Below are 23,898 nucleotides of genomic sequence, written 5' to 3' on the forward strand. Positions count from 1 at the left end.
GTCGTCAGTAATTGGAAGGTAGGTGGCAACAATGTCGGTTGTCCCAACTTCTTCCAGGTATCTTTTGGTAACACATTCATGCCTAACCCTCCGTCCACAATTGTGTCTGTCAGAATAGTTCTCAGAATTCCCATCTCAACAACCGTCGGATGCTGTCCGGATGTGAGGGCTAGTAGCATTGGGTCTGCTGCACTTGCTTCTCCTTTCCTTCTCCCTTCCTTCTCCTTGTAGTTTAGCAATTGGAGCAATGTTTGTGAGTGCCAATCGGAGTTGAGGCATTGTGAGCAACAGATTGTTTATTTTGACTGGTACTTCAGTTTGTAATATCTCTCATATGATGTTCTGTTATGTGCAGTTCCTTGCTGAGGTGCCAGTAGTGTCCTTTAAGTGTGCTTTCTCCGCCTGCGTTGCTTTCCCAATTTTTGCCCACTCTTTTTCCAATCTCTTCTTTTCCTCCGTCGGGTCGAAGTACAATTTTGCCTTATTTTGTGTGATTGCTAGAATCTCCTTTTCGTCCGTCCCGATGGTGATCAAATTCACTCCTAATTTCGGGCACTTGGCATCTTCATGATCTTTAGGACTGCACCATCTGCATAACAACTTTGGTTTGTTTGCCATTGTATAGTCTTGGGGAAAGTGGCTCCACAAATTGGATGCTCGACATTGTACCATCGGGCGGCCGTTCGCATCATATTGGATTTGGTTGCAGCTCCCATTATTATTATTGGCATTGTTGTTGTTTTGCCCTTGTCTATTATTTTTGTACCCTCCCGACGTAGCACCCTCATTACTAGTGTTTCCGCTTCCTCCTGATGGGGAAGCCTCCTGGGTCAGGAGCACTTGTTGAGGTCCTCTTGTTTTCATATTGAAGGGGCATTCTTTTGTGGAATGTCCCATGATCTAGTAGATGTCGCAGAACTAGTTCTTTGGACAAGATCCCTTCGTGTGACCTTCTATCTTACATTCTGTGCACCATAGCTCGCTTCCCTTCGTCTCTTTCTGCATGCTCATAAATTCCTTCATCATTCGGATCATATCCTTTTGGAGAGCTCAAACCTTCTTGCTGCTCTTTTTGTCATTGCTGCTCTCTTCTTCCGAAGACGGGTCATCATTTCAATCGGATGAGCTACTCTTCTTTTTTGTTTTCTGCTCACTTTCCAAGTTCATTGCCTGATTGTATGCTTCGGTGTATGACGATGGGGGCACAATCTTCATTTTTTTCCGTAACTTCGGGCATAGTCCTTCAATGAACCATCTCTTTTGCAGCCCATCTGCCGGCTTACTTTCCATCTTGTTTATTGAGTCTTTTAATTTTCTGGCATAAACTCGAATTGTTTCATTTTTTCATTGCTTTGTGTTGTATATTTCTGCTATGATTTCATTGTCGTCACGCAACAATTGAAATTCGGTGATAAATTTCTTTTTAACTTCCGCCCAATTGATTAATTTTTGGGGATCCGTATCGGCAAACCAATCAATTGCTACACCTCTTAGGGTTACTGGAAATTGTCGGACCCATTCATTTGTATCAGTTATGCCATTTGTTGTCCAGATTGTTTCACATGTCTTACAGTGTCTGATTGGATCGGCTGTTCCATCACCATCAAACTTTGGCAATTTTTCTTTTGGTCCAGCCATTACTATTCGAGTTGAGGGTACTTGTGTACCCGCATTGTTCTGCACACCCGCGCTATTCTGAACACCCGCGTTGTTCTGCACACCCACGCTGTTCCGGATAGTCATTTTATTTTCGACAGTCGTGCTATTTGGTGAAGAAGGGTTTTTGTCAAGCAAAGCTGTCCGTTCCAGAAGTGTATCTCGGATGAATAGTTCACTCCACGCTCGTGCTCTCTCGGCACTCCAAGCCGTTTGAGTTAATGCCTTTCCTTCTGGATTCTCTTCCGTCGGCATATGCAGGTTAAGAAATTCCTCCCTTGCTTCTTCCACCAAATCCAACCACTGTCGAGTCTCTTCCAGCAACTCCTCAGTGCTTCAGTGTCCGTTAGCAATCTGCTGAAACCTTCGTCTGCATTCGACCTGTTGTGCCGAAATTAAATTCCCTTGCGTTGTGCGTATTTCATCTTTTTCCTTCATCTTATTATTATTTTTGTTCAACTGATTTGGCATTAGTCTTCATTCCTTTGCCTTCGTTCCAGGTCCATTGAGTAACGACGCCAAATATTTACCGTATGGGGTAAATAGATTAATGCATACAAACAATAGATAAGAACAACAATACTCCTTTTATTATTCGCATATGCCAAAGACATTACATTATGTTTATGAGGATGATTACAATGATTTCAGAGGGTGTATATATACTTTCCGAAGAAACTTCTCGAAGGGGTCCATCAGCTACATAACAAGAACCTTCTCGAAGGGGCCCGTCGGCTACATAACAATTACTGATGACATCAACCCGTCGGCTACACAATATTTACTGACGACAGTTATGCTTCCAGTTTAGGGACCAAAGCTCTGATACGACTTGTGATTGTAAGATTAGTTACTAAGAGGGAGGGGGGTTGGGTGAATCAGTAATCACCAAATTCAACTTTTATCTTTAGCATAGTCCTTACACACAGTTTATCGATAAGTTCTAGTTATATCTATAGTGTTGTAGTTAGTTAAACAAACAGTATACCTAAAAAAATAGTATAAACATAAAAAAATCGTAACACCAAGGTTTATCTTGTGGAATCCCGATTAGGGTGAAAACCATGGTGTGAGAACGATGCCCACAAAATAAAGTACTCTTTTGGAATACGGTCTGTTAGGAACTTTTGTAATTAAGGTTTACAAAACACTATTAAGTGTGCGTTATTACTGGATTTCCCTCTAGATCTGTTAGGATCTTTACTATGCTAGGGTAACCTTGTTAAAGGATTTTAAATTTTAATCTAAGAATGTTACCTTGGTAAAGGCTTTACAATAGATTGATTAAGGTTATCCTTTCAAGGGATTTAGATTGCTTTGATGGTAAGAAAGTAACGTAGATAATAATGATCTGTGATTTGCACTGCCTTGCTATATTAGATGCAATGAAGTTCATCAACATAACAACATACCATTTACTGTACTTCTTTCTTCTTCCTCTGCTCTGATAGCTCTGTTCCTCTTTCTAGCCACTATTGTCTTTCTTCTCTCCCTCTTCTTCTGTGTTTCCTTATTCCATTTTATGCTTCACAAACCTTAAACCTAGATCTTATGATCACAAAGGCATCTCATCGTCCATGTAGAAACTTCTCGAACAATCCCATAACACTTAACCTAGAAACTTCTCTTTGCTTTCCAGCTGAACCAATAAAAGATAACTTCACCGATAAGCCATAAGTTTCCAATAACCTTATTATTTCCAATAAGATAAATTTTCACTTAAAATTGTTGTCATCTACCATTCCAGCTAGTACCTGATAAGGTGCTTCTCTATTGCTTCTCAGTACCTTCAACCAATAAACTTTCTTAAGATATAGTAACAATATAAAATAATAAGTCAATTGTTTGACATCAATGACAAATAATATAACTGTTGAATATGCAATGCATATCTCTCCTTATGTTATCAGCAACTTGTAATCAGTTATGCCAGCACTGAAATACTTGGCCAAGGTAGGTCAATGACATGATCGCCGATATGATCACCAGAGGTTAGAGTGCTAGCTGAAAGAAGATAGGTTGATTGGAAATTGTCCACAACCTCGTCAGCTGACTAGCTAATACTCTGAATGCTCACTGGTAGGACAAGGGTTTCCCAAGCCTCCTCCCAGGGTAGGGAGGGCCTTTCCCAATGAAGATTGTGTGAGGATACTCAAAGTTTGCGGTTGGGAGGTTAAGCCCGTGACAATGCTCCTCCTCTCTTCCAGATGCCAAGACTTGCACAACACAAGGACATAATCTGCTTATTCTTTGGTATCTACTTCTTGTTTTTCATATTTCATTTGATGTACAAATTTTTATAATGCATTTTAAATTCTGTACTTTTTATTTCTAGATGTCAATAAAATTAGATATATGCAATATAAGTGAAGTGGTAGTTTTAACTGAATATCAGATGAACCTAGTACTTGAAATGATTGTTAGTTTCTAGTTATGTGAAATATAATTTATGGTTAACTTGTATTTTCCCTTTCACACGAAAGAGTAGAATAATTAATATAACTATAACTCTTTTCGTTTGGTTAAGATTGTGATGTTATTTCATTTATTTAATGGTTAAATAGTTTCCAAAAATTTAGCATGTTATTGGGTGAGGGAGTGGTAGAGCCTCAAATATCACCACATAGAGCCATGTTTGAGGAGGTAATCGAGATACAATATTAGGCACTAGAGATACAGGGCAGTGAGGTACCAGAGGAGCCTCAGGTTTCAATTGGAGGTAGTTGGGTCTTATGCGGTGGTGACAGTGGATGCCACATTGTTAGTTGAGCCAGCGAGGGAGAGTGTCGTAGTTGGAGTCGTACCCAGCTAGACATGCTAGTTGAAGGGTATGAGTGCCTATTTGACCCAAGTGTTCAACATCACATTAGTCACCCTTGGATCTGCCATACTTTCAACTATGAGAGATGCACCTCCTCCCAAGGTTGTAGAGTTAGATGACACAATAGGAGAGCCTATTCTAGTCGCTACACATGCACTTGGGGACAAAGAGTGTCATCCAGTTGAGATGGATAAGGGACTACCTTTAGTAGAATCTTCTCAAGCTATGGTGGAGACCATCTAGAATTTAGTATTGTATAAACAAGAGCAACTAGCTATGGAGACATTGAGAGCCATACCGGCGAGGATGTCTAGGCATACTTAGTAGATATGGTGGCTCGAGGTTGCCAAGTGGTGGAGGCATACTTAGGGGATATGGTAGCTCGAGGCTTCCAAGTGGTGGTCTTTTCATAGGCTCAAGGTTTAGAGGATGTGGTTTCGGAGATGGAGCACGTGTTGTCGTTTAAGAGAGTAGGGTGTCCCACTACTTTTGCCACTTGCTTAGAGGCACGAGGATGGCCGGATACAAAGGTTCTAGAGATGTTATAGGATCTAACTACCAGGGAGTCAATAGTGGAAAGTCGAGTAGAGACCCTTACCTTCAAGATAATGTAGGTGTACAAAGACACCTACTATGCTTTGAGGCTTAGGGAGGTATATCAAGTAGTAGCAGAGCCATCTTGGGAAGATGTAATATCCCAAAATTAACCATAGAAAGATAATTTAAAAATAAAAATAAAAATTCATATATTAATTATTTATATTAGTTTTAATTACCAATGAACTAATATAAATTATTTAATATATTATAATAAAGCATTGAGTTTCAATTGTTTTAATTATACTATTAACTAATCCTTGTTACAAATTGAGTTGTATGAAGGAACGAGATTCCATGGGATTTTTACAATTTAAATATTGGTTATGAGCATTGGGAGGGCAGGCATGAATAATTGAATTTGTGAAGCTATCAAAGGAAATCGTTCCATCATCCTTTTGTCAACAAATTAGTGTTGGCTTAGTGGATTCTTTGGTGAATATAATTGGGTACAAATTATCATCATTATTCCAATAGCTTAACTCAGCGTGAACAAATTCGTGGCAAATAAGTGATTCAATGATTGGGGTTTGAAGATATATCTGAAGGTATTCACGATTTTGGTATTCGTTCTGGAGTACTGGGCAGGATAGTGAGTGAATCTGAATAGTAACGAAGACAAGAGATATAAAAATCATATCCGAAGCCTGTACGTGATGAATTGTTCGTACAAACATGAACCACTAAAGAAGCAAAAAAGCGTATGTGAAATTATGTCTGACCATTGTGAAAGAAGCAAACTGTAGTTGGGTTGAACTGGAGGTATATTACCTTTCTGAATTCGCTTATGTGTTGACTATTCCTTAGTCATAATGGCATATTCAGAAGGAGGATGTTCAAACTATATTGCTAGATGTAGTCAAAATATATAGGAATTCATCTGGTATGACTAACACTGATCAGAGAAGTTGCAGATTTTGATTGCAGTTTCAGGTGATAAATTAAATTTGCAATGTCTGCATTTCTGAACTTGGATTAGTTGATTATTTAATTGCATTTGATAACGTTAAATTTTCGCATACTGAGTATGAAGCAGAATATTACTCTTGTATTAAGCCTTGTGAACCCCCACTATATGGAAATTGTATCTTGTAAGTGCAAATAGAGTTGGGATTGTTGACTCAATGAATTAAGAATAATATTCCATAGCATGTGTTAGAAAGTAGGGATTTTACATTGGTATCAGAGCCATAAATCCTACTAGCCTATGGAACAAACACATAACACAAAGATATTCAAAAGGGAAATTATAACTTCCGTAATACCTGAGTCAAACAAAACAGATTGATAGAATCATCTAATTCCTCTATACAAGTTGACATTGAAGACAACCATATTGAGTCAGACGAGGACATCATTTTTGAAAACAATATGGGAGACGCAGATGACACTAGGGATCTCATAACTGCATTACTAAAGAGCCAACAAGATATGCAAAATAATGTAAACCGCATGACAGGTTTGATGGCACAATTTATGAACAATAATCTAAATCAAATTAGAATAATGTAAGGAAAATAGGTGGCCAGGAGAACTATCAGTAAATGGACAACCTGAAGGTTGAACATCAGCAACACCCTTCATGCCAACCTTCATCCTTAGAAATCCACAACTTGAAAGAGAACTGACAATTAGGGAACTCCAGGAAGAGGTATATTAGGATTGGATACAATCAGGTGATGAACTCAGAGCATCAATGACTTTTAGAGAATATTTTGGTGTTAGGATGAAACATATGAATAGGGGGCAAAGGGGATATAACAATGAATTACCAAGGAAGATTGGTAAAATATCCATTCCATATTTTGATGGGTCAGTTAAAACCACTACTAGAGCTTGGGTACAAAAACTTGAGACATACCTGTAATTAAATCCAATGATGAAGGATGAAGCTATCAAATATGCAACATTACATTTAGAAAGAAATGCCCATGAATGGTGGCATCATGGACAAATTACATTGGGTCATTATCAGATTAACACTTATGCTATTACATAGAAAGGCTTATTGACAGGTTTGATTCTAAGGATCCTGAACTCATCTCAAAGATTTGACTAAGCTTAGACAAACAGGTACGGTGGAACAATACATATCTAAATTTGAAAAATTAGCCGTATTAGTAACACAGATGACTGAGGGAAAAAACTGTGATATTTATGGATGGATTATCTAATACTATCAAAGGGTGGGTTAAATTTTTAAATCCTCCTTTGTAGACAACCATAAAAAGAGCTAGAGAACTAGAGCCCCGTTTTAAAGGAAAGACATTTAATAAAGCACCACTTTCTAAGCCAGATTTTGATAAAAAATCTTTTGCAAACAATAGACCACCTAAAAAAAAATTAGAAAAAGAAGAGCGCGATGAACTCGGAAGGAAATAATTGTGCTTCATTTGTAAAGAGGCATGGGCACTAGGTCATAGATGTTTGGGAAAAGGAAAAATTCATTTTATTGAGGTAGTATCAGATAGTGAAGATGAAGAAAACATAGATCCGAATCAAGAACAAGTTCTTAAAACTACAGAGCAAGTTTAGGAAAACTCATAAGGGAAATGTGAAATAGTAATAGTGACAGGAACTCCGCACTATAATATTTTCATAGTAAGAGGGTTTTTACAGGAGCAACGAGTTATTGTTATGATTGATAGTGGTACTACCCATAATTTCATTGATACTCCTCTTGTTAAAAAATGTGGTTTACATACAGAGAAGCATGAAGGATTTGATGTTAGAGTAGTAGGTGGTACTACTTTAGTAAGTGCACATAAGGTTCCTCAGTTAAGTATTGCTCTTGGTAATTATACAGTAACAAATGCTTTTTATGTGGTTGATTTGGCTAACTCTAATGTTATGTTGGAAATTCAATGGGTGGAGCCTTTAGATAAGTACTCATAGAGTTTCAAGCGCATGGAGTTCTCATTCAAAATTGAAGGGAAAAAGGCGATTCTCAGGGGAATGTCAAATGGTGGACCTAGATTCATGTCTGCTAACAAAATGGAAGCCATTTTTCGTCATGGTGGTTTTGCTTGGTCAGTGCAATGCCTTATCTCCACTAAGGTAATAGGTTTTGAATCTAAACATTATTAAGATGATTTGTTACAGATTTTAGATTCACATAGTGTGGTTTTCAATGATATACCTTCAAGATCACCTCTAGATAGAGGTTTTAAACATATTATTGAATTGGAAGAAGGGGCAAAGGTAGTTATCACTACTCCATATAGGCATCCTAAGACATTCAAAGATGAAGTAGAAAAGGCCATTCAAGAGTTGTTTGATGTAGGACATATCAGGGCCAGTTCAAGTTCATTTGCTTCTTCGGTAGTGTTGGTCAAAAAGAAAGATGGGACTCTTCGCTTGTGTATAGACTATTGTGCTCTTAGTAAAAAGACCATAAAAAACAGGTATCCAATCCCTTGCATTGATAAATTGTTAGATGAATTACATGGTGCTGTATATTTCTCTAAAATTGATTTGAGATCAAGATACCATCATATCAAATAAGGGAACATGATATTCATAAAATTGCTTTCTGTTATCATTATGGTCACTATGAATTTTTAGTCATGCCGTTTGGCCTAACAAATTCTCCAGCAACATTTTAGGCTTGTATGAATCATATTTTAATAAACAGCTAAGGAAATTTCTATTAGTCTTCTTTGATGATATACTTATCTACAACATGGCTTGGGAGGAACATTTGCATCATATTGATGAGATTTTGGGTATAATGGAATCACATTCCCTTTATGCAAAAACATCTAAATGTGAATTTTGTATGAAATTAATTTTATATTTGAGTCACATGATCAATGCCAAAGGTGTGCAGATTAGAGCCATTTTGGTTTGGCCACCCCTACAGAATGTTTCAGATTAAAGGGTTTTCTTTGGTTTATGCAGTTACTACAAGAGATTTGTGAAAGGACTTTCACAGCTTGGGGCATCGTTGACAGATCTCACCAAGAAGGGGGCATTTAGGAGGATTGAAGAAGCACAAGTAGTATTTGACAAACTCAAAAAGGCAATGAGTTCTTGTCTAGTTTTTGCACTTCCAAATTTCAATCAGCCATTTGTATTAGAATGTGATGCTTCAGGTGAGGGAATAGGGGCAGTTTTAATGCAGAATAAGCACCCTATAGCTTATGAAAGCAGGAAACTCAATAGTGCTAAAAGATTTTATTCAATATATATTGAGGAAATGTTGACAATGATGCATGTATTGGCTAAATTTCGACATAACTAAGTTTTGGCAATATTTAGTTGGGAGCAGATTTATAGTTAGAACTGATCATTAACACTTTGAAATATTTTTTGAGCTAGAACGATTTGAATGATGAAAATATTTAGTTGGTAGCAGATTTATAGTCAGAACTAATCATAACAGTTTGAAATTTTTTTTGTGCCAAAAAGATTTAAATGACAGGTAAAAGAAGTGGATTATTAAACTCTACGCTTATGATTTTGAAATTGAATATGTTAAAGGAAAGAACAATGTGGTTGCTGATGCATTATCCAGGAAACTTGAAATAAATGCTATTTCAGGAGTAACAACTGATTGTAAATCATTGTTATTAGTATAATATTTTGAAAAAACATTTGCATGTGACATTTTGGATGGAAAAATTTAGGAAGAAATATACAAGGTTATAAATGAGATCGTTATTATTAAGACAAATTCTTTCTTGTACCAAGATCTAAATTGGAATTGAAGATTATGCAAGCACTCCTTGACTTCCCCTTGGCAAGTCATCTAGGATATTTCAAAACTTATAAGAAAATCCGTGAACGATTCACATGGAAAGGGTTCAAATATGATATCTTATAATATATGAAGGAATGTATCACATGCCAGGAGAATAAAGTCAAACATTCCTATCCAGTAGGAATACTTCAACACTTACCCATTCCTGAACAAAAATGGGAAAGTGTTTCTATGGATTTCATTATCGGTTTGGCCCGAGTGCAGGGTAAAGATTGTATTTTTGTTGTGGTTGATAGAGTGACAAAATTTGCACATTTCTTGGCTATTACTACAGAGTTCACAGCGGTTTAGATCATTGAATTATTTTTGGAGGTGTTCCTCTTACATGGTTTGCCAAAGAATATTGTTAGCGACAAAGATAGTAGATTTTTGAGCATCTTCTGGGAAGAATTATTCAAGTTAATAGGTACCGAGTTGAACCATAGCACAAGCTACCATCTGCAAATTGCTGGGCAAATAGAGATTGTGAACAAATGGGTGGAAGGTTACCTTCGCAATTATTTGGCTGGGCATGAAAAGGCTTGGATTCGATGGTTGTAATATTGTTACAACACGACATATCATATGTCTATTGGTATGGCTCCATTCAAGACTTTGTGTGGATATGATGTTGTATCCTTTGTTGATCTTGTTTTTGATATTAGTAATGTACCCAAAGCTCAGAATTGGCTTCAGGCGAGTGAAGATATTAAAAAGGCACTCAAGGAAATCTTATAATCTGCACAGAATCAACAAAAAATTTATGCAAACAGGAAACGTACTAAGCACAATTTTGAAGGAGAATTGGTGTATTTTAGACTGCAGCCCTATTGACAATTGTCGCTCAAACACAATGGAGCTAAGGAAATGAAGTCCCGATTCTATGGACCTTATCATCAAATTGTCAGAAAAATTGGTAGAGTTGCTTATGAGCAAAATTTACCTAAGGGTAATCGCATCCATAATATTTTTCATGTTTCTTGTCTCAAGAAGTCATTAGGCAAGCAGATGACAATCTTTGAGAAATTACCACCCTTGGATTCAGAAGGCAAATTGGAGCTCGGATACTAGAGAACGGCTTTTGCACAACCGCTCTATCAAGGAATATCTGATATAATGGAAGAATTTACCTATAGAAGATGCTACTTGGAAAGGCGAACATGGGTTACAACATTCCAATTTGCAGTTGCTTGTGGGCAAGCAACTTGGGGGAGGGGAGATTTGTAATATCCCTGAATTATCTTTATAAAAGATAATTAAAATATATATATATATATATATATATATATATATATATATATATATATATATATATATATATATATATATATATATATATATATATATATATTCATATATTAATTATTTATATTAGTTTTACTTTTAATTACCAATGAACTAATATAAATTATTTAATATATTATAATAAAGCACCGAGTTTCAATTGTTTCAATTATACAATTAACTAATCCTTGTTACGAAATGAGTTGTATATAGGAATGAGATGCCCACGGGATTTTTACAATTTAAATATTGGTTATGAGGATTGCTAGGGCAGGCATGAATAATTGAATTTGTGAAGCTGTCAAAGGAAATCGTTCCATCATTGTTTCGTCAACAAATTAGTGTTGGCCTAGTGGGTTCTTTGGTGAATATAATTGGGAACGAATGATCATTATTTCGGCGGCTTAACTCAGTGTGAATATATTCGTGGCAAATAGGTGATTTAGTGATTGGGGTTTGAAGATATTGTCTGAAGATATTTACAAATTTGGTGTTCATTCTGGAGTATTGGGTAGGATAGTGCGTGAATTTGAATAGTAACGAAGACATGAGATAAAAATTATATTCGCAGCCTGCATGTGATGAATTGTTTGTACAAACATGAATTGTGAAAGAAGCAAAGAAGGACGTATGTGAAATTATATCCAAACAGGATCATTGTCAAAGAAGCAAACTGCAGCTGGGTTAAACCGGAAGTATATTACCTTTCTGAATTTACTCACATGGTGACTATTCCTGAGTCATAACGACATATTCAGAAGGAGAATATTCAAACTTTAATGCTGGACGTAGTCAAAATATTTAGGAATTCATTTGGTATGACTAGCACCAATAAGAGATGTCGCAGATTTTGACAGCAGTTTCAGGTGATAAATTAAATTTGCAATGTCTGCATTTCTGAACTTTGATTAGTTGATTATGTAATTGCATTTGACTACATTAAATTTCCACATACTGAGTATGAAGCAAAATATTACTCTTGTATTAAGCTGTGTGAACCCCCACTATAAGGAAATTGTATCCTGTAAGTGCAAATACAGTTGGGATTGTTGACTCAATGAATTGAGAATAATATTCCATAGTATGTGCCAGAACGATGGGATTTTATAGGGAGATGGCTTCCTGGTTAGTAGCTTTGGATGGGGACTTGGCTAGGCAAGAGTCGGCCGGGGAGACTGAGAAAACGAAGTTTATGGCTCAGTTGGAGGTGACTAGGAAGGAAAAGTGCATATTAGAGACCCAGTTGATTCGTTGACTCAGGCGAAGGAGTTTGAGGTAAAGGAGACTGAGCTTTTAGATATTGGCATGATGTTAAAGATAGAGTTGGAGACATAGACTCAGGCATAACAAGATTTGAAGGTGAGGACCCAAGAAGTGTATGAGTTGCAGACATTGTTGACTCCTTCAATGACATCACAACCAACATCTTCAGGGATGCTCCCTCAGCCCTGTTCATCTTAGTTTTTCTTCTATGATGTGTATATAGTGACAACCATTGCCTTGATTTTGATGTATGTTGTCAGGAGGACTTACTTTTTTGGGGGGATGATGTTGCCTGTAGAGTTGTATTATCTCTTGGACATAGTTAAACATGTTAGGAAGTTGTTAGTAAGTAAAGGGCAGTCTCTTATGACATGATTGTTGAGTCTCAAACCTTGAGGTAGTATACGTACACTGTCATAAACGAGAAAGACATCTTACCTTGTTCCTGATCTTGATTGTATTGACATGTAATGTACTTGAAAGCATTAATGGAATATAGATTTGTGGTTTCTTGAAACATTTGCAATTGCTTCTGTGTTATACTTTCTTATTAGTACTGTAGCATTTATTAAACCAGTTTACCGTAGATGGTAAATAAACTAGGACAACTACCTCTACTTAAGCAAAAAGAGGGGTCCCCATTTGCAATGGGGTAATGGTGTAAAAACCTCACAACAAGACCCGATGATAGTTTTGGAACCACAATTGCTCGAGATATTGGCTGCTTTTTGGGGTGGGCATGCTGTCCCCAGTGGAACTCAATGTACTCAATGGGCATGTTAATGAAATTTCCTTTTAGCAGTGAAATTGCTGATATTAAGAAGTTTGAAGTTGCATTGCAATCTGATGTAATATTTCAAGTCTCAAATATTTTCGTTGTGTTCACACCTTTGGGGTGAGTCTGAAGTAAATGAATGTATGGAACCATAGTACGTTTGATTCCATGATCAATTCTCAGTCTATAACATCAATTTCCTAAATTCTAAAATCGAAACAATCAATTTCTTTTTGTCAAGTGAACGTTGCAAAGTGTTTGATATAATGCTGATGTGGCATGAGTGAACATTTCTGAATATTATAAGCATACAAGTGTTTGATAGAGTTGGATATGGTAATAAATGATAAATTCTGAATATTGCTTCATCCAATTGTTTGTCCTTATAAATTTATGAATTTGGGAGGAAGTCTATGTCAGTATTGGTAAGGGTTGTTACAATAGAATAGATCAATGCGAAAATGATAGATAATGATTTGCGAATTTCGATCATGCCACATTGGTAGATGGCAAGTGGAAACACATCAATATTAAAATGGTAGAACACGTCATCTAATTCTATAGCAATGCCAAAATGGTAGACAATGACATGTAAATTGAAGGGATTCAATAGAAAACCAACTAGGTAGAAAATAAACCAGTGATTAGTACCAGACAAGTACTAATCTAATGTGTTAGTACTCATTGGTTTTTTTGAAGCCGCAAGCAACTTATATGAGCTTGAGTTGTAGAAAAAATGCTTGAGTTGGGAGGTTGGATGAGGGTTGGGACACTAGAGATGCGGGAGCCATGGTGTCCTCCATAGCTTCAAGTAGGAGGTTGCCACAGCTGGGTACTCTAAGCACTCCATGGCATTGAGTTCTGCTTCGGGGACCTATGTTTTTGGTGCAACTGGTTGGCACCTTCCATTGATCAATCTGTTGTGCTAAAGAGTGGGTCGTTCATAAAGCTAAACTGGATTGGAAGACCTTGAGTGAGAAAGAAGAGAATTTAGGGTATAGTTGACCTAGAAGCATTCTCATGTGACTTGGAGAAGGCTGTGGCAAAATTACAAGACCATCCAGGTAGGAAGGAGCTGAAGTTGTCTAAACAGACCTCCTAGTTGGCAGCAAAGAATGAGAGTTGTAGTGAAAAAAAAACATGATTTGGAGAAGACAAAGAAGCAGGTGATGGAAGTCACACACATGGTGAAAGCATCATGGGAATGGAAGTTTGTGGCAAACCAACACCTCCAGCGTCTATAGCAGAAACAATCTTAGATGTAGACAGCGATAATATTAAAGAGCTACACCGATCTCTTCTCTGCTTCCATGGACGTCTTCTCACCCCTCTCAATTATTTTTTTTTTTTTTGTTTTTTGTGAGCCCCATTTTGTTTGGTCATTTGGAAGACAGCTTCGTTTTTGTTTCATTGTCTGGAAGACAACTTTGTAAATAAATGAGTTATAGCCGAAGTATTAATTGTGTAAATAATAGTCATCATATATGATGTCATTTTTCTTCCCTATGGGTACTTGTTGGGAGTTTTTGGGAGTTGCTAGTCTTAACCAATGGCCAAGTAATATTTATGTTACCCATTTATTGCATTAGGAATCAATTCTGATTCTGTATACAATGTACATTGCATATGGTAATAAATGACATTTATTTCTAAGACTATACAGTGTTGGCATTATTATGTTTTGCTACTTTATGTATGCTTGGCAGATGATATCTCTATTTACCCTGCATATTACTTAGGAAGTTTCCTAGGGGAGTAAACAGTGTATTTATTTTGTACCACTAATTTAGGGTCCATGAAGAAACATCATTGGACAAGCTTAAACAAATTTAATGAGGTTAGAAGTGGTTTAGAGGTCAAAGATATGTCGAATGCAAATGAACAAAGAAAGTAGAGAAGACAATTGATAACATGTATAGAAGTTAAAACTAGGATACCAAAGTTATATACAATATTTGTGAGAACAGATGTGTTGTGTCTCTCTTGTCTCTAACGAATAACAAAGAATGGCAATATAAAATAATAAACAGAAGGAAGGGAGTTGAAACATTAGTTGACTGAACTGTTTCTGGTCTGCTTCACAACAACTCAGAATTGCTGTAAATATGTTAGGATTCATAGTTTGACATTTGGCTGCTGAACATGATGAGAAAATTATTGGTGTGAATACAAGGGATTTCAAGCAATGTCTAATAATTGTAGCATGATGTAGGAACCCAGATCCATGTTCGCATTTGCTTGATCTAGATTAGAATTGTGATGGATGACCTGCTGGGAAGTTTTTGTTCCCGAGTGCATGTTGTGAAGTTATTTATTGATGTTAGATGACATTTCATTTCGCTGTTGTTAATCCCAATTCATCATTTGTGTGAGCATAAAATGGTAGACCTGCAAGCTGGCTCTGTTGCTGATGAGTAGGCCGTAGTTTTTGTTTTTCAGATATAAAAGGAATGCTTGTACTTTGCAGTTTTTGGATTTTTTTAATCTGATGATTTTAAATAAATTATCACTGTAATCATATTTCTTGTATTAAAATTTATATGATTTCAGATTTGTTCTTTTAGTTTTGGCTGATTTAAACTTGTGCTTACTCCTTGAAAGGTTTTTGCAGCTTGTCATCTGGGGCATAATGCCTTCTTTAAGAAGGTCAAATGCTGATCATACCAAGAATAACCTAGCTTTGGTTGTCCTTTTCCAGTATTTTGCCAGATTATATTTAATCTTCCCAGTGACATCTGAAATTGTCAGAACTAGTGGAGTGGTTATCAAGACTGGTTGGGCTGGAGCTGCATACAACTTATTGCTTTACATTCTAACCAGCCATGTAAGTTCTTTAACATTTTTCTAAAATGCTTGGGATGATGCTGACAGAAGATTTCCTTTCTGTTTTGACAATTTTTTTCGTAATTCTTATATGATTTTATGTGCATTCACGGGTCTTTATTCTCAAGATTGTGTTATTTTGACTATTTTCCACCTGAAAAGGTCATTATATATCATCCATTAAAAAGGTTGTTATATGTTTGAAAAGTTGTATCCATACATTATATATTATAAGAGGATTGTGAAGTCCTTATTTGTGCTTTATTGATACTCAGGTAATAGGTGCTGCTTGGTATCTGCTTGCTATTGAACGTCGAAATGCATGTTGGCAGACCGAGTGTAGAAATGACAGTGCATCAAAGTGCCAGCTTGACTTTTTAGATTGTGGCAGCTTGAGAAATGGTTTGAGTTCTGATCGTGAGCAATGGATGAGAATTACATCAGTATTAAATAATTGTGATGCAAGTAATTCAAGCATCAGTTTTCAGTTTGGTATTTTTGCAATGGCTTGGACATCTGAGATCCCCTCTTCAAAATTCATTGAAAAGTATTTCTATGGCATATGGTGGGGTTTGTTGAATTTGAGGTGAACTATATTAAATCATTTTTGGGATGTTAAACTGTATAGGACACTGACAGTTAAGAGAGAGACACCAGAATAATACTAGAGAAGAGTCCAAATCTATCAATCTAGAGAATGCTTGCTGTTGTATTCTGTTCTATAGATCACAGTGAAATTATTTAATCTGTAAAAGTATGCAGGCAAAGCAGCTGACAAACAGAAAAATATCTACCCTAACTCTAAAGATATCATTTTCATTAGCATGTATCAAAAGTTTTGCAGGAAACTCTTAGAATTCCTGTCAACATTTTCTTCATCTCTGAACATACCCTATATGAAACTTTATATGTGCACAGGAGCCCACTCCTAAAATTTGCAGTTGTTTTTCCTAATTGGTAAAAGAGAGTGTGTTACTTATATCACATGTATATGATTTACTGAACATGGAATAGCCTGCTGTAGCTGAAAGCCAAGTGAACAGTAGTATAATCATTTGTAGATGCAAGAATTATATTTTACATTAAAAGCTATGTTGCCAGTTGTTGGCTAATTGTTTTGTAAGTCACCAAGACTATAATTTACAAAATGGAAATTTAGGCAAGTGTGTAGTGAGATAAATCACTCCTCTCAGCAATAGGGCAGGCTCCATTCTTACCGTAGGTGGCTACAACAAAACCCCGATTGAAATTAACAAATGGGTGGTTCTCTGAATCAATTCCTCTTTATTCAGGAGTGATTTATGGTTACGACTACTACTTGCAAATAAACAAAAGGAATCTACTACAACGATAATACCGGTGGCTTAGTATTTGACGTCAGAGCAAATTTAAGACAACAATTATTACTTAATTTGTGTGATTGATAATAAGAACCCAAAGTCTCTTACAATCAAATCCTTTTTGAATAAAAGGCGAATAGCTAACAAAGCGCAAAGTCTCTTGTCAACCATTCAAATTGAAATGATATACTAGGAATTAAAGCACAAAGTCTATAATCCTTAGTACTTGCAGCCACCGCTAAACTATAGCAATCTTGTTTCCAGAAGCTCAAAGTCTTAAAGAAACAAAAACAAATGCTTAAATGCTTCACAAAGATGATTCTAACATGGAACAAAGATAAATTGATCAATGCAACATAGGAAAACAATGATCAATTCCAAGCCTCACAACACAAAGTTTTGGAAAACCTGCTTCTTTATTCAATTTAGAAATTTGTATCTAGAAACACAAAGTTTTCAAATTACAAGCATAGTCTTCTTGTATTAAGAAAAAAATGAATATTTACAATGAGCTCTCTCCTTTATATAGGTAAAGAAGAGAGAAAAAGGTGGGGAGGAAAGTGGAAACCATTAAACACCTTGACTTATTCATCTAAGAAAGTCCTAACTAACTTGGACTTATTCTAAGTTGAAGGTCTAATGTTGTTGCAACTTGATCACATGAAGCATGTATATGGGTGTGTGTTTCTTGTATTTACAAAGTTCAATTGATTCTACATACAATCTGTCAACACTATCCTACTTCTAAAAAGCGCAAGAAGGAAAAGAAGTGCCCTTAAGCACTTAAAAGGATCATCACAACATGTCCATGAATTTGCAAAATTTCTGTGATGATTCTTGTAGTATTATCACATCCGACTCTCTTGTGCTTTCTGCAACAATAGACAACTTGCTGATAACATTTGCATTCTCTGCAGTAACCCTGCTACACTCTTTTATCTTATCTTGGAGATCACAAATTGAGAATCTGTAGCCTGTGAGAGTATCAATCTCTCCGAAATCGATGTCTTCCAGCCCAAGCTTTAGGTGAATAACTTCCTCAAACTTTGTTATGAGAATTGCTCATCACTGAGCTCTCCATCTCTAGTGGTGGTCGCATATGTCAGCTGCTGAAGATCATTGCTAATCATATGCCCTTTGTCTTGTACACTTTTCACTGCTGCTTCGCCTTTGACTAAAAGGCTTTCCAACAATTTTTCTTTGTTGTGCATTAGATGCAAGGTGTTGTAGTACATCTCTCTTGAAGAGAAAATACTGTAATGACACAAAACATTGAAGTTGATGCAGGAGCATCCTGGGTTGCACTACTATCCTGCATGTTTTCAGTTTTCCTAGTTTTGCCGAGTTGCAATGTCTTGCATTGCCGAGCTTTCAGTAGGTGCCGAGTGTTGGAGACACATTGGGGAACCTTGTCCTATGTGCGCAAAGATATTGGAGTTATCATGTTAAGGTTTGAACTGTTTTTACCTTGTTGCTAGAGCTTTGTTTTTTTGGTTTCTAGGTGCCTATTGCAGGCCGTGTAGCTAATTCTGCACAATGAGTTAGAGGCTGAAAATTTCACGTATTGAAGAGGACCTTTTGTACTCCCTTTTTTCAAAGGCGCAAGTCCTAATTCATTATAAGTTGGAGATATGGCAATTCTCCTAGGGTATCGATTTTTGGATATTTAATTTCTGTTGGAGGCTGAGTTGTGGCTCTTCAAGTATATAATGTTAGGTTTATTTAGTTTTTAGCATTTTGGGCAGACTTGTGGCTTAAATTGGTATAAGTAGGGGTTGTGGTGAAGTCCTTAGTTATTATTATTGATCCATCTTGGAGAAATATAGATGATAGGAGGAGGATAGGAAATTGAAAGCATATGTGTCTCGAAATCTGAACTTGAAGCTAGATCTTGGATTTGAATGTATTTTGTATCTGGCCATAACCCAAAAGGCCTTACAGTTGGGCATTTGAGTGTGCCTATTGGCCTTAGTTACTCACACCTCCTTGCGTCAGGTGGTATTAAAGCCCAGTTGTTCCTAAGTGTGCAAGCAGATCGCCAAAGTGTGAGGCAGTTTGTACTAGGACTTTGGATTGTGTAGAACCCTGATTCGAATTGGGTTGCAAGGTTGCAGATCTGCGGATTTGACCTATAACTTGTAGAGGGTTATGATCTTGCAGGAACCTGATTTGTAAAGATGGTTCATGGCAAAGGAAATGTTGATAATGCAATATTAGATACATTTAGACAAATTACAGCCAGATTAGATGCTGTGGAGACAACCCAGAGAAGAGGAGCACATCTTGATGATGTAAGTGATGATGAAGCAGTAGCACCAAACCTTAATGCAGAACCTGAAGAAGATCAAGATGAAGTAACGTTTTGAGAGTGTTGTTCCAGGGTAAATTCAAAGTTTGTTGTAGAAGTAATTCTTATGATGGAGAATTGGATACTAATGCTATGTTAGATTGGATCTTGGATATGGAGAAGTTCTTTGAGTATGAAAACACTCTTGATAATAAGAAGGTGAAGATTGTAGTTACTAGGTTGAAAGGTCATACTTCACTGTGGTGGGAGCATTTGCAAACTGATAGACAAAGGAAAGGAAAGGAAAAGATCAGAGCTTGATCGAAGATGGTGAACAAGGTAAAAAACAAATTCCTTCCTGCTGATTACCAAGGTAGTTTGTTGAGAAATATGCAAAATTTGAGACAAAAAGACATGACTGTGAAAGAGTATACCAAGGAATTCTATAGATTGGACATCAGATTTGGACATGTGGATGATGATGTTGAGAAAATTGTAAGGTACATAAATGAATTGAGATTTGGAATTCAAGATGAAATAAGTTTTGTGAAGTTGGAAAGTGTGGAAGAAGCATATCAATATGCCTTGAAAGCTGAGGAGTTCTTGACAAAGAAGCATGAACAAAGACAAAGAGGTAGAGGTGGTAGATTCCAAAGAGGCAGAGGAAGATCTTATGGTGAAGGTGGTAGATCTAACAGTTTTGTGCATGATAGAGAAAAATTTGAATGAAAGAATAATGACAAAGATAAGACCGAATAGAAAGGTGGTAGTTCTTATCGAGGAGGTACTGGTTCTTACCGAGGAAGAGGTAATTCATATTCTAGAGGTAGTTTTTGTGGTAATTATTTCAGATGTGTAAAGAAGGGCATAGATCTTTTGAATGTAAATCTTCTAAAAGTGGGTAGAATAATAGAAATGTTGTGATTCAAGGAGACATTGAGAGTTCACCAAGTGGACTTGAGGCTGGAGAAAATCTAATGGTGAGAAGAACCTTATGTAATAAGGGAAGTGACAAAGAACCTGTTTTGAGAAGCTTTTTCAAGACTAGATGTAAGATGGCTAGGAAATGTTGCAAAGTGGTCATTGATAGTGGAAGTTCAACAAATTTGGCATTAGAAGAGTTGGTTACAAAGTTGCAGTTGCAGAGGTTGAAACATCCCAAACCTTATCATGTTTCATGGATCAAAGATGAGCATAAGATATTGGTAAGTGAGCAATGTATTGTGAAGTTCAGGATTGGACATTACTTTGATGAAGTGCTGTGTGATATTATGCCTATGGATTGTTGTCATATTTTGTTGAGTAGACCTTGGCAATATGACAGATATGCTATACATGATGGAAGATTGAATCAATATACTCTTTGGCTAAATGGGAGGAAGCAAATATTGCTGCCTTTGATTGAAAGTCTAGATGAGGTTAGTTGTATTGCAATAAAAGTTTGCATGGTTGATGGAAAGCAATTTGAAAAGGAAGTAAAGAAGAATCAAGTCTGTTTTGCTATAGTTCCTAGAGGACCGAGTGTTGGTAGTAATGACCGAGCAACAGAAGCTGATAATGATCGAGTGACAGTAGATAGTGGTAGCCGAGTACCAGAAGAAATTGCAGAATTGCTGAATGAGTATAAAGAGATTGTTGCAGAGGATATACTTGATGGTTTACCTCCAATCAAAAGTATAAGTCATTTTATGTGTTTACCGTATGGGGTAAATAGATTAATGCATACAAACAATATACAAGAACAACAGTACTCCTTTTAGTATTTGCATATATGCCCAAGAGATTACATAGTGCTTCTAATGATGATTACAATGATCTCGGATGGTGTACATATACTTCCCGAAGAACCTTCCCGAAGGGCCCCCTCAACTACATAACAAGAACCTTCCCGAAGACGTTCTTTATTGATTGAGATGAAGGTTGAAGTTCTTGGTTTTGATGAAATGAAAGAGTTGTATAATACTGACCCTGATTTTTTTGAGGCGTGGATAGAGAGCAGAGCACCAAATTTAACTGATCACATAAGTAATTATGATGAGTATTCCATTCAAGAAGGTATGTTGTTCAAAGGTATTCAGTTGTGTATTCCTAGAGGTTTTATGAGGTTGAATTTGATTAAGAAAAAACATAGTGGTGGATTGGCTTGACATTTTGGAATTGATAAGACATTGAGTTTGCTGAAGGATAAGTATTATTGGCCACAAATGTATAAGGATTTTCAGAAATTTTTAAAGAGTTGTGGAGTTTGCCAAGTTGCAAAAGGAGTAAGTCAAAATGCTGGTTTGTATACACCTATTATTGTTCCTGAGAAACCTTGGAGTGACATCAGTATGGATTTTGTTCTTGGATTACTTAAGATAGTGAAGGGGTATGATTCCATATTTGTTGTAGTGCATAGATTTTCTAAGATGGCTCATTTCATAACATATAAGAAGACATCAAATGCTGAGCATGTTGTTGAACTTTTCTTTAAAGAGATTGTGAGATTGCATGGACTACCAAGAAGTAGTATTTTTGATAGAGACAGTATGTTTGTTGGTTATTTTTGGAAGACTTTGTGGAAGAAAATGGGTACTGAGTTGATGTTTAGTTCTACATTCCATCCATAGATAGATGGACAGATAGAGGTTGTGAACAAAAGCTTGGGTAATTTGCTGACATGTATAGTTGGGAATAAGCCAATTAATTGGGGGATGGTATTGGCACAAGCTGAATTTGCATATAATAATTTTGTCAATAGGAGTACAGGGAAGACACCTTTTAAGATTGTTACTAGAATGCAGCTTAGACGTATATCATATTTGAGAGATATTGTTGGTGAAGAAAAGATAAGTGCTACAGGAGAAGAATTTGCTGATTTTATAGAATCTTTACATAAGGAAGTGAAGTTGAGGATAGAACAAAGTAATCAGAAATATAAGGAGAATGTTGTTCAGTCTAGGAGACATCATGATTTTCAAGTTGGTGATGAGGTGATGGTTCATTTGAAGAAAGGAAGATTTCCATTTAGAACATACAACATAATGAAAATGAAGTTTGGACCTTGTAAGATCTTGAAGTAAGTTTGACAGTGGAAACGTTTATGAAATTGAGTTACTTGATGACATGGATATATCACCTATATTCAATGTTGCTCATTTATACAAGTATCATGAGTAAGATGATGAACTTGTTGTATCAAAGGTTTATCCTAAGAATCATATTGAAGAAGTTGAATAGATATTGGATCAGAGAGTTGGTAAGAGCACAAGGAGAAAAGATTATTATGAATATCTGGTGAAGTGGAAGAACAAACCTATGGAAGATACTTCATGGATTTCTCAATCTGATTTGGACTCAACTCAGGTTGCGACATCTCAATGATTCGGGAGAATCATTTCATCCAATCCTGGTTGTCTGATGTAGGCTCATCTTGGGTTGCATAGCTATCCTGCATGTTTTCAGTTTTCCTAGTTTTGCCGAGTTGCAGTGTCTTGCATTGCCGAGCTTTCAGTAGTTGCCTAGCGTTGGAGATACATTGGGGAACTTTGTCCTATGTGCGCAGAGAGATTGGAGTTATCATGCTAAGGTTTGAGCCATTTTTACCTTGCTGTTGGAGTTGTGTTTCTCTGGTTTTTGGGTGTCTGTTACGGGCTGTGTAACTAATTCTGCACAATGAGTAGACTAAAAATTTCAGGTATTGAAGAGGACCTAGAGTACTCCCTTTTATCAAAGACGCAAGTTCTAATTCATTATAATTTGGGAGTTATGGCAATTCTCCTAGGGCATTGATTTTTGACAGTTTGCCCAATAGGTTTCTGTGCTTAACTTTCGGGATGGATGCACAGATATCCTTAATGAATCAGCCTTTGCGCCCTTAAGGGGTTGTAGAGGAGCTAAAGTACTACCTTTAGTTTGAAGTGCAAGTTCTAATTCAATTGGAGCTAGGAGATATCGCGATTTTGCTCTGGTATCAATTTTTGGACATTTAGTTTCTATTGGAGGCTGACTTGTTGCTCTTCAAGTATTTAATGTTAGGTTTATTTAGTTTTTAGCATTTTGGGCCGACTTATGGCTTAGATTGGTATAAGTAGGGGTTGTGGTGAAGTCTTTAGTGATTATTATTGATCCATCTTGTAGAAATATAGATGATAGAAGGAGGATAGGAAATTGAAAGCATGTGTCTGGAAATCCGAACTTGAAGCTAGATCTTGGATTTGAATGTATTTTGTATCTGGATGTAACCCAGAAGGCCTTACAACTAGTCATGTATGATGATATTTTCATGAATCAATAAAGAATATTGTTCTCTCTCTATGGTGCTGTTCTCTT

At 36.5% G+C, this 23,898-nt stretch overlaps 1 protein-coding gene across 8 annotated transcripts in view; it reads left to right on the forward strand.

Moving 5' to 3' along the window:
- Positions 1–23,898, forward strand: part of LOC149559162 (protein CNGC15b-like) — a 266,655-nt gene that overhangs the window by 190,047 nt on the left and 52,710 nt on the right. For 7 of the 8 annotated variants that reach the window (XM_089833076.1, XM_089833077.1, XM_089833080.1 and 4 more), the window contains 2 exons: positions 15,749–15,961; positions 16,236–16,546. In XM_089833076.1, coding sequence (XP_089689202.1) covers positions 15,749–15,961; positions 16,236–16,546 — 524 coding nt within the window. The remainder of the gene's footprint in view (positions 1–15,748; positions 15,962–16,235; positions 16,547–23,898) is intronic. The other variant, XM_089833083.1, reaches the window with a different exon arrangement.

Source organism: Cupressus sempervirens, chromosome 5, assembly GCF_028749045.1.
Source record: "Cupressus sempervirens isolate cs-2001-9-10 chromosome 5, ASM2874904v1, whole genome shotgun sequence".
Taxonomy (NCBI): domain Eukaryota; kingdom Viridiplantae; phylum Streptophyta; class Pinopsida; order Cupressales; family Cupressaceae; genus Cupressus; species Cupressus sempervirens.